At 34.2% G+C, this 17,759-nt stretch overlaps 4 protein-coding genes across 5 annotated transcripts; 2 read left to right on the top strand and 2 right to left on the bottom strand.

The window, feature by feature from the left end:
* The first annotated feature begins 465 nt into the window (after positions 1-465).
* LOC100642606 (protein arginine N-methyltransferase 7) lies at positions 466-3,514 on the top strand. Of its 2 annotated transcripts, none has more exons than XM_012310634.3 (9): positions 466-957; positions 1,033-1,182; positions 1,260-1,481; positions 1,556-1,788; positions 1,873-2,002; positions 2,062-2,288; positions 2,358-2,928; positions 3,019-3,179; positions 3,257-3,514. In XM_012310634.3, the coding sequence occupies exons 1-9, from the start codon at positions 784-786 to the stop codon at positions 3,504-3,506; spliced, it is 2,118 nt and encodes a 705-aa protein (XP_012166024.2). In that variant the 5' UTR covers positions 466-783; the 3' UTR covers positions 3,507-3,514. The 2 variants fall into 2 exon arrangements, with proteins under 2 accessions (XP_012166024.2, XP_003396874.2); XM_003396826.4 differs by having other exon boundaries at positions 472-957; positions 2,370-2,928.
* Positions 3,515-3,572: 58 nt separating this feature from the next.
* Positions 3,573-4,880, bottom strand: LOC100642727 (tRNA-uridine aminocarboxypropyltransferase 2). The gene is made up of 5 exons (XM_003396827.4): positions 4,687-4,880; positions 4,412-4,573; positions 4,154-4,334; positions 3,884-4,086; positions 3,573-3,812 (listed from the first exon to the last, which is right to left on the bottom strand). The coding sequence occupies exons 1-5, from the start codon at positions 4,767-4,769 to the stop codon at positions 3,683-3,685; spliced, it is 759 nt and encodes a 252-aa protein (XP_003396875.1). The 5' UTR covers positions 4,770-4,880; the 3' UTR covers positions 3,573-3,682.
* A 1,229-nt stretch (positions 4,881-6,109) lies between these two features.
* LOC100642928 (histidine protein methyltransferase 1 homolog) lies at positions 6,110-7,751 on the top strand. The gene is made up of 6 exons (XM_003396499.4): positions 6,110-6,272; positions 6,459-6,710; positions 6,821-6,978; positions 7,049-7,299; positions 7,379-7,494; positions 7,613-7,751. Exons 1-6 carry the CDS (start codon positions 6,233-6,235, stop codon positions 7,657-7,659), a joined length of 864 nt encoding a protein of 287 aa, XP_003396547.3. The 5' UTR covers positions 6,110-6,232; the 3' UTR covers positions 7,660-7,751.
* Positions 7,656-9,904, bottom strand: LOC100642845 (pyridoxine/pyridoxamine 5'-phosphate oxidase). The gene is made up of 6 exons (XM_012310636.3): positions 9,663-9,904; positions 8,624-8,780; positions 8,457-8,556; positions 8,329-8,382; positions 7,982-8,181; positions 7,656-7,921 (listed from the first exon to the last, which is right to left on the bottom strand). Exons 1-6 carry the CDS (start codon positions 9,712-9,714, stop codon positions 7,756-7,758), a joined length of 729 nt encoding a protein of 242 aa, XP_012166026.1. The 5' UTR covers positions 9,715-9,904; the 3' UTR covers positions 7,656-7,755.
* Positions 9,905-17,759: the final 7,855 nt, after the last annotated feature.

Genomic DNA, 17,759 nt, shown 5'->3' on the forward strand with positions numbered 1-17,759 from the left:
TGAGTTAGATATCTGCGAAGTTTAAGTAAATGACTATGATTGGTTGAAAATGTGCGCGAAAGTATGCCACCTGGTAGTGAAACGGAATAGTAAAAATACGCGCGAAAAAAAATTAAAAATTTAACAGTATCTAGTTTGTATCAATTTTTATTATTTTATTACTTATTTCTCAAATAGTATATTTCTAATTACTGTTTATAATATTTAATACACATTAGTATGTTTAAAAAATATCCACTTGTAGTAGAAAAAATGCAGTAGTCATTTTAACACATTATATGTACTATTACAAGGAGAATATTAATGCCCAATAATTAGATAAATTAAAACTAATATATTAGGAATTATCATATTAAATGATCTCTTACTCTGCTATAGCAGAAAATAATTTCAGATACATACATATGTACTTATTTACATACATTTATCAACAGTTCATCAGTAAATTCTATAAATTTGTAGAATACACGTGCTCTTGTAGTTTGCAGTGTTTAAAATTAAAATTATATTTTTCTGCAATTATTGATTTCATTTTATTTTATTCTATTTCATTATTTCTGATTTATGCATTAATTATAGCGCAATTATTATAGATTCAATCATTCAATATATGATAAATTCTAACCTTAGCTTTAATTTGTATCGTATATCTGTAAATAAATTTATTATTAATTACATGTTTGACATTGATCTTTCATAATGTTTTCTATTTCTCGTTTCCTAAATAAGTAGTTGCTTTTGGTAATAAACTTCATGTTTCCGTGAGTTTATCAGAAAAAGGTTATGCTAAAAGTTTGTTTCACTCAATTAATTCGTACACGAAATATGAGTATGTTTATCCAATGCCTGAATCCTTTAATTGGGACTGCTAATTGGGAGGAAAAGGATGAAAATTATGATTATCATCAAGAAGTTGCTAGATCAGCATTTGCTGATATGTTACATGACCATGAAAGAGTTAGTACTATATATTATATAGTTTTAAAATAAGTTTTTACTTGTGCTGTTTACAAAATATTTTTATAATTACAGAATCAGAAATATTACCTAGCTCTTAAAGCAGCGATTGAGAAAAAACATAAAGATGGAGAAGAAGCTAATGTACTTGATATAGGAACTGGAACTGGTTTATTGTCAATGATGGCTGCAAGATGTGGAGCAGATAGTATAACAGCTTGCGAAGTGAACATTTTCACAAAAATTACTATGCATTGCATTTATAAATTAAACAGCTTTTATGACCTGGCGACATTTTTTAGACTTTCACACCAATGGCTAAATGTGCTATAAAAATAATTCAAGAGAATGGTCTTGAAGACAAAATTAAATTAATACACAAGCGTTCCACAAGAATGACTATTGGAAAGGATGGTGATATGATAAAAAAAGCAAACATTTTAGTTACTGAAGTATTTGATACCGAACTTATTGGAGAAGGAGCACTTTCTACATTTCGTCATGCCCATGAAAATCTCCTTGAAGTATAATCTCATCTTTAGTTAATACAATTTTGAATAATATCATTTAATATATATGCATTTTTACTTTATTCAAGGAAAACAGTATTGTGATTCCACATACTGCCACCATTTGGGTACAAGCAGTGGAGAGTCCAACTGTATGCTCATGGAATACAGTACATCCCCTCCAAAATAAAAGTAAATATTTACTAAGTACCCCATGTTCTATAAAATCTTGTTCTGGAGCAGCTGCAGTACATGATATACAGTTAACACAATTTCCTGATAATGCGTTCAAACCTTTATTACCTCCTCAGCCTATCTTTAGGTAAATATATGTTACATATGTATGTAAATTGTTCAAGATTGAAAAGACCTATTAAAAGGTCAAAATATAAAATGAATATTTTAGGTTCGATTTATCTGGTAAATCAACTCTATTATATAATGAAAAAAAGTGTTTGCATGTAAAACCAATTACAAATGGTACTGTACATGCTATTTTTATGTGGTGGGATTTAGTTATGGACGTAAATAATGAGGTATGTAATCATTATTTATTAAAAGATTTTAAACCTATCACTAAATAGTCTTTATGTAGATTCTGTTAAGCAGTGCTCCAGTGTGGGAACATCCAGATACAAAAATTTTAAAAAATAAAGGTTTCAGTTTGCAAGAAATATCAGATGCAATACCCTGGAGAGATCACTGGATGCAAGCTATTTACTATTTACCTGTTGAAACCTTAGTTACTGTTAACAAAGAAGTTAGCCTGATTGGATATCATGATGAATATTCATTATGGTTTCAATTAATGAATGAATCAATGTAAGCTGCTTTAACGATCTTATTATTTTGTTTTAGTTGTTTCACTTTTTTATAAGAATAAATACAAAGTCTTGTTTGCAGAAATGAAGCACCAGATTGTGAAAGACCTGTTTGCAGCTGTAATGTACATGTAGCTTATTGTAGAACTCGTATAGGACAATTAAATGATCATATACGAAATGAAAAATATATCAAAGCTCTAGAAAAAGAAGTTACACCTGACACAGTGTGTTTATGTCTTTCAGACGGCTCTCTATTGAGTCTTGCAGCTATTCAATTAGGTGCGAAAAAGATTTTTATCTTAGAGACAAACTTTTTGTCTCGGAAATGTATCGAAATGTTTGTTAAAACGAACGAGCTATCAGAGAGAGTAGAAATTGTTGAATCAATAAACGATTTGCCTCCTGAAAGTGCAATTAATTTAATTTTTGGTGAACCATATTTTATCACTTCAATTGTACCTTGGGAAAATCTTTACTTTTGGTATCTAGTATCAAGATATTCACCTCAAATACAAAGAATTCCAATCGCAGCAACAATAATGGGCGTTATAGTTGAATTTAAGGATTTGCATAAAATACGAGCACCTCTTGGAGTTTGTGAGGATTTTGACTTATCTATTTTTGACAAACTTATACAAGTAAGTACAGCAATGCAGATTATAAAATGATGAAAGTTTAATTTTTATAATATTTAATTGTAATGTTAATTTTAATTATAATGTTTATAGACATCAAGTGATAAAAGTGATAGTTCTGTAGAAGCTCAACCATTATGGGAATATCCTGCCAAAGCATTAAGTTTACCTTTTGTTATTAAAAAATTTGATTTAACGCAAGATGTCAATAAATGTGAGAATGTTAATATTTCAGAAAGTGTACCCATTTTAACGTAAGAGTTTGTGGTATTTTATGTTAATGGTTATTACAAAGTCGTGTTTACATTTTTTATATTTTTTGTTAATTTAGAAGTGGAATGTGTAATGGTGTAGCCTTATGGGTTGATTGGCAATTGAGTTCCGAAATCACAGTATCATCAGGACCTACTGCCGAAGTACAATTTGGAAAGCGAATATCATGGGACCCATTTACAAGACAAGGTGTACATCTATTTAGGGACATAACACATGTTACACAACAAAGTACTGTTTTATGGTCATTTAGCTTTGTACCACGATACGGAAATATTACATTTGATTTTCGTATCTTAATTAATTAATTAATTAATTTTTTGTGAAAAAATATGAAATAATATGATATAATATTTATAAAAATATACTTCCAATTAAAAATTTTATTGGTTCGTCTTATTTACCTCTTTATTTATTTTTTAGATATGCTTATAAAAATTACATATTATAAAATATCCTTACAAAAACTATCATATAAAAAATATTATGTAGATTCTTCTGGCAGTATACGTAATTGCTTAGCTAGTCTTCGTCCTATTAGTTTTGGATAAGCTTTCTGTTTAATTAGAAATTCTTTACTTTGATGAGTTACAGCACCATTTTCTAGTTGAAACCTAAAATTTTCATAATTATATTCTCTTTTTGTATAAGATGTAATCTTATGTTACATGAATAGAAATCTTGCCTGCAGAGATAATGTAAAGGTCCAAGCATTTTATTTTTTAATTCTAGATCACCTTCTAAAATGGAAAGAGCAAATGCACCAGTTTCAAGTGTAGACAAACAACCTTCAGTTGGTTGTGTTCTAATAACATATTCACTTGTTGGAATACCAACTAATTTACATGTTCGTAAAACACACAGTGCTGGACTTGAATGATATATTGCCTGTCACAAACAGCTTCTCCTTTATTCATTTTAGTATATAAATTGGCTAAGTTACTAGATACACTACCTTTGCTTGTGGCCAAGTTCCATCTAATAAAATAAGATTATAAGGTTTCTGTTCATTAATTCCAACAGGATTTAATTTATCAAGTGCTATAGCACCCGGAGATGGGTATAATAATATAGTATCTTTGTCATTTAAAATTTCAGTTAAGCCTTCATGTTTTGAAAGTGGAAACTTTTTTCCTCTAAAATAAAAGAATGCCATAGCATTATATATAACTCCAAATTTTAATATTATACACCAATATTTTAAATAGATCACCTATAAATTACACATTTTCCAGGTTCTAAACCAAGAGCAAGCATAGGTGCAGTTCGTAAGCAACGTTTTGCCTCAGCTGGATGTTGTAAAATTATTATTCTTGATGCAGGACATACAGGATGCTTTGGTAATCCCGGACACCAACATACTGGCACAGGCCTTCTGTATATAACGCATTAATCAATTTTAATGGAATCAAAATGATATGTGAAATACATCTACATACAAATATATATAATTGCTTAAACATAACCTAATTTCATATTTACACGTACTTGCATTGCGAACACTTATCTCTTGCCTCTGGAGGATCAGGAAGTATTTCTGATAATTCTTGCCACACAGTTTCTTCATTCATTCTAGTTATGATCTATAAAGATAAAGGAAACGATCAAACAACTTAATAATTGATAGAAGTACATGCATAACAAAAGGCGAGATAGTATTGATAGTATAAAAAAGTATATATACATATATATATTAACGTTATTGTTTATAATAACATAATAGTTTCTTTAATATTAAATATCAATAAAACAGCAAATTAAATATATTCTATAATGATATTTCTTTTTACAACAAATAATTTCATATTTTTTTCCTATTGAATAATAAAAGTTTAAATTTCTTGTCTCTATAGAATCGATAATCGATAGGATAAGAAGTAATGCGAGAATCGCAAGCAGTTCAGCTTCCGGAAAGTTTATTAAGTTTGAAAGTGTCGGTTAAGAGAGCCTTGCATTTTTATTGCCAAAAAATTAAACAAAACGGTGAATAAAGCAGTGTAAGTATTTTGTATTCCATGTTTTTATTTCTTTTTAATGGAATTAGCTTCTGTTGCGTCCAGTTTTTTGGGCTATAGTCATTAAAGCAATGATATAAGATGCTCTTTAAGAGATTTGGTTTGTAAGCAAACTGTATCTTATTTCATAATATTTAATATTTTATTTTATAAATATTTATGTTTTTTGCAATTATAATCATTCAGAAATATGAATTAAAAATTTTTCTATGAATAACAAGCTAAACTTAATTGAAAAGTATATTCTATTCAGTTTTATATTTCATTATTTATATATATTCTAACAAGTACTTCCAAAATTTTTGTTTAGGCCTATCGTTAGCCTAGAAAATCTTTACAATATTTAAACTGACGGTTCATTGCACGGTTTTGGGCGGAAGGAGTCACTAGTTGTACCTTGACACAGGAATTTTGCTGTTGAAAATTGTGGCGGTAATGGTAAGTATAATACTAATCATTTATACGTATCGACTACATATTGTTTGTGCATGATTACTAGTTTTATTTAATCCTGTTGCGTTCTTTCAATTATTGTCGATCCAAGCGTATTTTTCTATCGTTAACAAATTCCTTAAACTTGAGGAACATATGAAATAATTGTTACTGACATACGTGATTTTTTATTTTAATTTTTTGATAGAAAATTTGTTAAAACTTTTTGTTAAAACAAGATTAAGATTCAGATATAAAAAATGTAGGACTATAGCAGGGTTAATTAATATTTGTAGTTCAATGTAGATAGCTAAAAGTCCTAAAGGAAGTTCGAAAAATTTTTAAATAGACTGCAAATACTTCGTAACTCTGTTATTAGCTTGAAAGACGTTATAAACTATATCAAGGTCAATTACAAGAAAGTAATTCTCTGTGATTGCTATCTTATTCTACGTTATGTCGATAACGTTGGTAACGACACTAAAATGGTAAAAACACACGGTTATGGTTTGATTTCTGTCTTCAATTATTTTATTTTTCAATGATTTTTTGTAATAGAGCGTGACAGGAAAACTATCAAATAGGAAATGTTTAAATTCGGATTTTCGGAAAATAAACAGGATGAAGGTATTTTTATATATTTCATTTCTCTATAACTAATTAAAATTCTCAGCATCGAGAATTATTTTTGAGGTTATGCTTGCGTTATCCTTCCGTATATATATAATTGTTGAACGCGATCCAAGTTTTCGTTGAATTAGTGTTTTAAAGAATAAGTGTATGAAGAAGAAATGAATAAAACTATTATTTTAGTGAAAGGTGAAGATACTAAAAAATCAACACTCAATTGGATACCTGCCTCAAAGGTGGAGGTATCGGAATTGGAATTGCAAATCGAGAACCGATATGAACCTAATGATTACAGAGAATGTCTGCTTTTTCCGGATTGCAAATTAAAATTAATTCAACATGAAAAGGCGTTACACGATTTGCAAAAGTATAATTGTACAAATATTTTAGAGGCAGAATCGCAACATTCTGATCGTATTCCCGCTAAATACGAAGGTAGACTATATTTAATTTTCCTTAAAACAATATCATTTACTTTCTAAAAAAGTTTCGTCATCATTAACGACAGTAAAAAATTGTTGAATTGTTCGATTTCTTGTATAAAGGTGGCTTAAAAATCTGGGAGTGCAGTTACGATTTAGGCCAATACTTATTAAAAAATATCGAATTTCAAGATAAATTTGTTTTGGACTTAGGATGCGGTACCGGTATTATTGGTCTTATTGCTCTTCTTAAAAATTCCATCGTTCATTTTCAAGATTATGTTCGTATTTATCATGATATGTTCATGATGTGGCTTATAAAGTTGATTTTACGATTAATTACCATTACAGAATGTAGAGGTAATTAAAACTGTAACGATCCCGAATGTTCTATTGAATTTTGAGGATCGAGAGAGCGTATTAAATAGGTGTCAATTTTTTTGCGGTGATTGGGAATCCTTCACAAAATTGCGTGATTCTAACAATGGGGATGAATTCGTAGAATACGATCTGATTTTCACAAGTGAAACAATTTATGACCCCGATAATCATAAAAAATTGTATGAAGTTTTCAAACGTAGGCTCAAAGCGAATGGCATTGGGCAAGTACAATTATTATCTAATCTTGGTTTCGACTTTTATGAGAACACAATATAACATTGGCTCACGTGATATTCTTAGGTTTATTGCCGGTAAAAGTTATTATTTCGGTGTCGGTGGAGGAATGTGGCAATTTCAGAACCTAATAGAGGAAGATGCTATTTTTGATGTTGAGATAGTGTGGAGAAATACAGAGGGTATTTTTCTAAACAAGCAATAATTATATATATAATTTATTTATATATATAGTTTATTTATATAGTTTAAAATATATGTAATTATATTTGTATATTATATATATATATACATTTTTAGGATTACAAAGAGAAATTCTAAAAATTACAAGGAAGCAACAATCTTAGGTTGATTTAGAATTTATTATTCTAGAAGCATTATTCTTTTTGTAATTTGTAAAACAAGAAATGTTATTTAATAAAAAATATCTTTTCTTGTATTATCTAGGGAGATAATCTTTCATAAACCCATCCGTCATCTCCTCGATGGAGTAATACGTCGTCGATTTTTTCGTTTGGCGTAGGCCGTCTGAAACGAATTCTATCGTGTAAACGATCGCTTTGACCTTGCCAAAATTCTACGGAATGTGGAATAATGATATACCCTCCCCTAAAAATTAGATTAGATTATTATCGTACACGATGCGTTTTTAATAATTCATCGAATTACCAGCAGTCTGGTCTTTTAACTTGACCCTCTGGGAACTGCGCCAGTAATTCTCTTTCTTTCACAATAAGCGTCTCTCTACTCGCGATCACACTACTTTGTTTACTAGACATTGATCCTATTTGACTCGCATATGGTCGGGTTTGGAAATAATCATCCGAGTCTTCTGGAGAAGTTTTTACTGCTCTGCCTTCTATACGCACCTAATAAAAAAATTTGTTCAACATTTTCATTAAACATAATTTCTTACTTTAATAGTATAATAATATGCTAATAATTTGTAAACGTTAATTTAAGATAATATTTTATTTCTTCCTATAGCCAATGTATATCGGTATAATGTCTCTTACGCCTCGTCTCAAAGATTGCCAATAGAAGTACGCCGCTACATTTGAGTTTTGAGCCTAAAAAAATTGTTAAATATAGTACTTATACATATCGTTACAACCGTTGCAAATTGAAAATATAATGTACTTACTATATCGCGACCTTTTCTACTTTCGTAATTCGTATAAAATTTGAAACCATCGTTACCATAATGTTTTAGTAACACTGGTCGTATGGACGGAATTCCATTTCTGTAAAAAACGATACTGTAGGAAATATCTTATAATAGGCAATGCCAAGCGATTTATTCAGTATTACTTAGTAGCTGTGGCAAGATACATGGTGTTTGGCTCGAAAATTTGCGGGTCCTTGGAGGCTTCCTCGAACCATGCTTTAAATTGACCAATAGGCTCCTTGCTAACAAGTTGTTCCTCCGTAAAAGTTTCGTTTCTGCCTTTGTACCTAATTCGCATATCTACAAGAAGTAAGTAATTAGATATTTAGAAGTTTACCTTCAACTTCGATTTCGATGATTTTTTAATGCATTGTAAAACTCAACGTTTTGAACTTTTTTTGAACTTTTTCCTATATAACTGTAGATTAGCTTTAGTTTCCGAGATATTCACGAAAGTTATCAGCGCTATTATAGAGAATTCTGCCTATAATTATACGTCTGTGGTAGCGTTTGCGTCAGTATTGGTTCTTGGTAGTCTTGTAGTGGGCAGGTATAATGATATAATCGAAACCTAACTTTTATGTTTTGTTTAAAGTATATGTAAGTGAGAGTCGAGCGAGCATATACGAGACTGTACTATATTTTATAATTCAATTAAAAATGAATAACATTGATGTATTGCGTTTGGGTTTGGGCTAATATTTTTAATCTGGTTGTCGCAAAGCGGCCGGCTACGTTTGTGTGAAATAATAAAAATTTATTCTTTTCGTAAAATAATAATATCAATGATAAAATAATATCAGATGTCCATGAGGTTTTTAAATTCGTCCGATCTTCGTTTGTAAGCAGAGAAGTGCTTGATAATCAACGTGCTTGATACGCTGCAGACATAATTCGTAGAATTATTATAATTCACTATTATGTCCGACAGATTTTTACCGAAAACTATCGAAAGTATTAAACTTCAAAATACTGATTTCTACAATACATTCAAAAATTATTGAAATCGATGAGGAGGGCATTGTGAATAATTACCAAAAAATGTTTGCTTTAAAATCGTGAAAGGCTTTCGTTTAAAAGTTACGTAAATGGTAATAAAAAGAAATTCTCTTTTATAATAATAGTTACTTTTATAATATACGAAATATACTTTTATAATAATTACAAAAGATAAAGTTATACCTCCGATGTCAACACCGAACTTCGCATCTGCAGTAAGTTTTGAAGATGACATGATGCCGATGCTACTTAGAGACACTTCATACGCTAAGTGTTGGAAAAATGTAAGCTTAAGAATAACAGATTATAACAGAATAAGTATAACATCGAACAATCTTATCAAACCGTGGAAAATATACATAATATCAGAGAAGTAACGGAGCTCATATGCATTGTCTTTGTTCCACAGTACAGTGCTGTCTCTAGCGGTCTACTACTGAAGGTCCTATTTATTGGGTTGGCAACTATGCAGATTTTGCATTAGGTGGTATTGGCAACCCAATAGTTCCACCAAAATGAGATATAATCGCTATTGTTTCACGTTACAAAAGCTTTACTATTACGGTTTTACAGAAATGTATACTTATCTATCTAAGATAGACAAATGTAAGAATAATATAATCGCGTTATGTTTTATGGTTTAATCATGCAAAAGTTTGAAGTCCATCACAGTTGACTGTATGGTTTATGGTAAAAAGGTTGTTGATAATCAATATCGATGGTTTTTGTCCGTGATAGAATAAGGTCTGTGCCGGTAACTGCACAATGGCAGTTCATAGAACTTGTGGACTTTTAGGATAGAGTGCACTGTATTATTCGGCCATTTACTTTATGGTAAGACGAGTTTCTGTGTGTTGTACAGGTAGATACTTTATGCAACACTATAGAATTTTATTAGATGATATATAAAATCATTACTGGTATCAAATGTCGTTATTAAAAACACATTTTGTGACCTTTCAAGAACACTATCGTAGACATAATGTGAGGCAAATACATGCAAATGTACGAAGAGAGAAACATAATTAAATGATTATGTCACGATGAAAGTAAAATGACATCAAAATCTAGTTTCATATTTTAAGGATATAGTATATAGTATAGTATAGTATATAGTATACAGTGATTTGTTTTCTTTTGTGTTTTATCTCATAATAAAAATAAAAGATAAAATCAATAATTTGTTAATTACATATAATAATATATAAAAGTAATAATTTTCATTACATCTCCTCACGTTTTTCGTACTACGGTTGTATAATGGGTGTATAAATCGGATATTCTAGGTACATACCTATACTACTAAAAATCATGTAAATAATGATGTTTCTATCGAGTATAATACATTATTTGTTGCATATTGGTATTTCTAAATTCCCTAATATATTTTAGGAAATTGATATTTATTATTAATTCATTGATTGTACCAATAATATATTATCCTCGTATGTTTCGTAAAATAACTTGTGTTTTACGTTCTTGTAGTTAAAAAATGTTTCACCACTTTCTCTATAGACAAGCAGTAGGTCACTTGGAATATTTACTGAAACATTTCCTCATACAGTTATTACTAAATTACCAAATTAGCAAAATATCATTGGGAACACCATACGATCCATAGTTTCATTTTTATACGACGCATAATTTAAATTTTTATATAAGTAGAATCCATAGAAAAGAAACTTTTACATTTCTAATAGGCCAGGATAAAGTATTTGTTCCAAGTTTTTATTAGCAGTCACGAGACACCGCAACGAGACTTAATTAACTTCTTGAAGGTAATAAACTGTTTGAAGCATTGGGATTGTTGACAATACAATTAAAGCATTCGTGAAAGCGGCACCAGTCGATAAATAACTGGGAAAGAAAGAGAGAGAGAGAGAGAGAGAGAGCCCGGTAGGACACGCGAATAGTATCGGAAGGTGAGATCGTGCCGACGACGTCGCAAAAAGCGGATGACGCCGGTATTTTTAATGGAAAGCCGAAGGCAAGTTGAATAGAACAAGCTTTTGGGTAGGGAAGCGACACTCAGTTTCTTTGATCAATAATGAAAGTTCTCTCTGTCTCGGTTTCACGTTCTTCTTCGTTTCACTGTCTTCTTTGGCCCCGAGCTATTGGCCCTCTTTTTCTCTTTCTTCCACCACCGATCTTCTCTATCTTATCTTATACATTTTTAACCCTTATTCCGGCTTCCCCTCCCCCTTCTTGCGAAGGAGGAGGACGAAACGGTGCACGAAGGCTCAAAGCGAAAGCCAAGTTCTAACAAGCCTCGAGCCGAGCACCCAACGCTGCTGGCCCTCTCCCTTAAATAATCCACTCCCCGATCCATTCGTACGAAAGCCTTTTTGTAAAAGCCTGGATAGCCATCATTCAGCGGGGAGAGAGTCTTAAAAAATTTGGGACTTTCGTCGGTCTCTTCGCTCGACAGAATTAAGGATCGCGTGCCTGCAGATGGTTGAAATTCGTCGGGAAATATTTCGACATCGGATTAGATGGTCGTCGAGCCTCTTAAGCTGCTTCTTTGATACATAAAATGACATTAGAATATTCATGGAACCGAAGCCGCGGTATTTACTTACATTTTTTCGGCAAGGGAGAAGTTGAACGTGAAAAGTAAAACAGTAGTCGTAACAGTAGGTAGAGGAATTAAATCCAGATTGATCGGAAAATACTTCGACACGGATCGGATGTTCGTCGAAGGTTTCAAGTTGGTTTCTTGATATTTTTTGCCGTTAGAAGATGATAGATATTTTACATTGTTTTAGAATCTATGTTTTTACATGCATGTTTGCATTCGTATTTATATTTTTTTAGCAAAGGGAAATTGTAACACGAACGTAAGATAAATGTGAGAAGAAAGACAGTAGTCAGCGGAATTAAGAATTGTGTGTCTATAAGTCGTTAAGATCGGTCGTAAAATATCTCGTTATTGGACTGGACACTCGGCGTAAGGACGAAAAGCCGAAGATCCAAAATCTAAGTCGATTCTCTGATAGTTCTTTCCTAGTAAATTGTGATTCAAGTGAATTTCTTAATAGTCGTGGAACTGAATTCGTGACGTTTACATCTTTTTTATCGGAGAGAACAATTGTACGTAAAAATAGTGCGAAATGTAAGAGAAAGGACAGTGGATATGGAAATGGGTATCTAAATTTTGAGCTTTCAAAGAGGATGCGAAAGATGTTTCTATTTTATTTTATATTTCAAACTAAATAAATACCGGGAAAAAATATACAATATGAAAATGAATATAAAAATGATTCAAGTTATTAAACTAATATTCAGATACATGTTCTATCATTTACGACGTTTACTCAACCGAGACGTATAAAAACCCTCGAGAAGTCTTTAAACAGGACATCGAAACATCAATCCTTTTCAACGTCGATTCAAAAACTTTAATTAGTATTTACGGATCGGTGCTCGTGGAATCGTCTGAATGTTTCCGGCGCCATGACTTCGGCCCTTGTAAATATTGTAACAAAAAGGACTTCCGTTTCTTCCGCGATGAACGAGCCCATTGTGGCTGGTTTCCTTTGACATTAGCGAAAAACGAGGGAAAGGACGGGTTTCTTGTCTTCTTCGACCTAATAAAAACCTCAAAAAGATCGGCGAGACTACCATCGTAGGCTTCTCGTCCTTTCTTTCGCGGCTTTCTTTCTGTCGTTTCTTTCCCTTGTTTGCCACTGTACCTCGGTCAAAAGCTTACGGAGAACAGAGGGGCTCGGGACACGGATTAGTGTCCTTGCGTAGGATCCGGGTACGCTAAGCAAGCGGTGCGCACGAGGAGGACGAAGAATACGAGAGGAGGGAGGACGAGAATTCGTACAAAGCGAAGGGCGAAGAGGAAAGGGGGGTGGCAGGGCGCGGAATAATGCTTAACAAGCCGACTTGAAAGGACGGCCGCCATTTTGAGTCAATACTTGAAAGTCTTTGCTCATTAAGAATATTTTACGTCTCCCTCTTCCAACGGAATCACTACCCTCCTCTGGATCACCCACCCCCTTCACCCTCGGTTCGACTTTCTTTTTCCACGTTTTTTCATCCCCTATCCTTCTCTCCTTCTGTACCGCGAGTCCATCCCCCCGATAGGAAGGGAGAAGAGGAGGGGGAGGGGGTGGGAAGGAGGAGGCAAGCGGGTGGTTGCACCCTCGAAGATGGAAGTTATTTACGCGGCACTCGGAGCACCCTCCACCATCGCAACCCCGTAACCATTCCCTTTCCTCGTCGCGTTTCTACGCCGGCCTCCCCCTTTTTCCTTCGGTAAGACGCAGCAATACTGCTACCCCCACCATTTTAACCCCCGCGCTTGCTCCACTCTTTTCTTTCACCCTCGTTCGTTCTAGTCGCAGTTCCACCATAGACTACCGATGGCCAGCGCAACCCCCTCAACGCGAGCTAAGGGAATTCCGACTTTGCCGCTGGGCCCACCTCTTCGTCCGACCCACCTCCTCGACCCTTTCAACCTTCACCGTCGCTCGCTCGCTCGCTCGCTCGTTCTCTCGTTCACCTCCGCCTTGCAACTTTCCTTCGTGTAATCATCGTCCCATTTCGTGGCGTTTTTCCTAATTCCTACCCAATTTCGCTTTTAGCATTTCAATTTATGGCCGCGAACCGATTTGTTAGACGTGCCGACCCTCTCGGATCGCTGGATTGCGAGAGCAAGGGAACGACGAGAAATTTCGATGGATAAAATACACCCGCTCGGTGAAATGTTTCTTTTTTCCACCACGTGTTCTTTCTCTTTCCTTTCGTTATTAAGGGTGAGGTGAGCGGGAGGGGGGGGCAGTAACGTTGACGAATTCGACTCGCGTATTCGATGGAAAAATTGAATTTAACAGAGAGAGATTTGTATGGAAAAGGAGAAGTTTGTCTTCGTTTATTTTTTAATCTAGAAGCTTAGGACTCTTTGATTGATTGATAGATTCCTTTTTTGGTGTTATCTTAAATTACATTTTTTGAATTAAACTTTATCGGTCGTATGTCATTTTTGACGTGACATTGCAATTTTATTGGGAAAGCCGTGTGTCACGTAGGCAGCGACAAGATCGAATAAAAATTCGATTCAGTAAATTATATACAGTGTCATCCAAAAATAGTAACCTATTTGATTTTAACGAACGTTCAAGAAATATTATAAAACCATTTTAATACGCGTCCTTACAAATGATAGATATTTTGTTTTACATCAGATTAGCAAGTGTATTCCATTCAATAAAATCTCACGGGTTTATGTACAATTTTTAGATTTTAAGCGAAGATTTGCAATAGACTCGAAAAATTATGTTACAATTAATTATGTTCTTCTACTTTTATTTTATACTTACATTTTAAAATGGAGCATCTACTCTCAATTCGATCTTGTACAATCGATATGGATGATCGATATATACAGTATAACACAATGGAAAGATGAATTAAAAAAGTAATTTTCTTTCTTGCACAATCGAGGTAATCCAAACGTTTTTAATTTGCCTCTAAAAATAATAACGTTGTATTACCAAACATTTTAGATCTTTTAACTTTTCAATATTTATAGGGTTTGCAATAAAACAGAAAGATATAAAGTATTCCTTTCAGGCAATTAAACCGTAACACCTTGTGCTCTTTCTATGCTAATTACGCGAACATCATTCGGATGCAAATGAGTAAATATAAAAACAATACAACAGAACCATTCCATGGCCGTAAAAAACAGCACACTGGTACTATTTTGTATAGCCGTTCGGCCTTTTAATTTAGCAATTTATGGCGTCACATGCCATCTCGTGTCGGAATGGTGTATAGGGGATGTTGTGTCAGTGCGTGGTCCGATGATTAATGGTTGCGTTCTGTACGGTGCCACTAAATTTCGAGTTACGACAACCGTGTATGGTACATACAATTATTCATTCAGATCTAGGTATATGCTATCGTCATTATTTGATAGAAAAGTATATGCTTGCGAAGTTTTTTGTTTCTCTATATTAATCCGTCCTAATTCACGAATTGAACTTTTATAGAGAATTAAAAGATATATAGAAGATAAGAGAAGATATAGAATTAAAAGATATATAAAGATATATAGAATTAAAAATTAATTTTAATTTTATATTTATATAGGAAAATTATCGAATTTAGGGCACTTAAATATTTTTTACTTAAGGCTTACGACGAACTATTTTTTAAATTTTGAAGTAAAGAAAGAAGATGTCGCTATATCTATGTCTCTTGTATGATTCATTTTTCCAAAAATATGGCTATCGGTTGTATAACGAGAAGATCCTCTACCGCATCATAGGAAACAGAGCTATACGAAGTATATGTATCCGCGTTGTAGATTGTACAAGTCCGCGTAAATGGCGGTGCAGTGTACATGAAAAAGCAGTATATTAAAATCTTGACCATTGGTTTTCGAGAACCATTAGCTTCCTCAAGGACATAGAGATAAATTCAAAAGCAAACAGATATTAACACTACTTACAACGCATAGTTGGGAGACATTTTTCTTCTACTTTGTTCGTTAAAGTTAGATTACAATTACGATTAGAAAGAACCGTTTTATGCTCTTACAGCTACGCCGATAATACGCAAATTGTTTCTCGTGTTACTCTCATTAGTAAAACATAGAAAATGAAAGAGCTTGCTTTATGAATAAGCTCATAAACGTTCGCGAAACCTCTTCCTTTTTCAAACAAAAAGTTTCGCTATAAAAGTAAAACTATGTTAGAATCTCCTTGGCTGATCGTACTATAAAAACTTTCGCAGTGCAGAAGACTTTGACACAAGGAGCATAATCATCAACTCGGTTCTTTACAACGGTAAGAAAAACGCAACAGTTCGATACGCAGCGGAACCAGTCCTCCTGTCTCTCCCTTTTCGCGACATTCGTTAGCCGTAACGAACTTTCCGAACAAAAAGGCTTGCGTGTCGAGTTTTTAAGTCATCGCGAAGGTATTTTCGCCTGCTAGGCGAACGGTGCATGAGAGAAAAGACAATGGGACCGATATAGCCGGGTGCTGGGCGAGGGACGGCGCGCGGGGGGGAGGGCTGACTGTAAAAATAAATCACGCGTGCAACGTCGTCGTTTCTCGCTCAATTGTATCAACTTTAACCCCTTTTATTGTATCGCTTTTTTTCCATCGTTCTCTCTTCGCCGTTTGACCGGATTCGCATTTCGACCCTCACGGTTTCTCTTTCTCCTGGTGGCCCGCGAGCGAGCGAGCGAATCAGGTTCGAAGCTCGCCCGTGCGAACACAATCGACCGTGCACGAACGCCAGAAAGCGCATATAATAAGCCATGGAGAGAGAGACAGAGTGAAACAAAAACTGGTCTCGCTAGGTAAAACAATAGAGGGGGTTCTTCGGTCGGGGAAAGAACGACAGAGGAGAGTAGAGATGGTGAACGCGCGAGCGAGTGAAAGAGCGCGCGCGGTTACCCGGCTCGGCGAGAAACAAGAGGGTGAGAAAGAGAAAGTAGAACCGTCGCGGAGAGCAACCCCATCGAACCGCGGCACGGCGTGTGTGAAATTCAAGAACCTGTAGCGTCAAGAAGAACAAAACGACGGTGCCAGCTGCACGGTGCATACGTTATTAGTGCGTCGTTTTGTCCTTTCGCTTCGAAATTTCAATATACCTGTATTGGCGCGCCGAAAAAAAGATCATCATAACTCGTGAGACGGCAGGCTGGCTAAGGCGCGAGAGAAAGAATTCCTCCGTTCCTCTTAGCGAGCCTCGGATCGTTTCTTCTCTCTCTGTCTCTTTCGTCTCTTCTATCTCCGTTGCCGTACGCTCCCTCTTCGTCCGCGGCACCCGAGAAACAGGTTCCTCTTTATTCGTCCTGCTTATTATGCAAGTTATTGTTTTCGCTGAGACACGAGAGCTCCGGGAGTGGTACTGGTTCAAGCGAAAGAAAAAAAGGAAACAAGTCCTCGAGTGATTCTCTCGTTCGTGCATCTCGTTCTCAAGGGTTGTGCGAAATAATTATCATAACTCTGTATCGGTAGTCTGGTTGAAGTACCCTCTCTAGCCTCTCTGCTGTTGCGAAAATCTCGCAGACGAGATTCTCGTGAGAAACGGGGAATAAATTCAAAAAAAAAAAAAAAAAAAAAGGAAAGAAAAAAAGAAAGGAAATATTCCTGGATGAGGAAAAGCGCAGGGAATTAATGAAGTGGTATAGGTATGGCAGGTACGTTAAAGTTCTTATATGATGATGGACAGTGGTCCATGGCGCAATATCCCTCGATATACGGTCGAATGCAATGGCGATCGATGGCAGATGTCCAGAGACGACTGGAAAGA

The sequence above is a fragment of the Bombus terrestris genome, chromosome 7 (genome assembly GCF_910591885.1).
Source record: "Bombus terrestris chromosome 7, iyBomTerr1.2, whole genome shotgun sequence".
In the NCBI taxonomy this organism is placed as follows: Eukaryota; Metazoa; Arthropoda; class Insecta; order Hymenoptera; family Apidae; genus Bombus; species Bombus terrestris.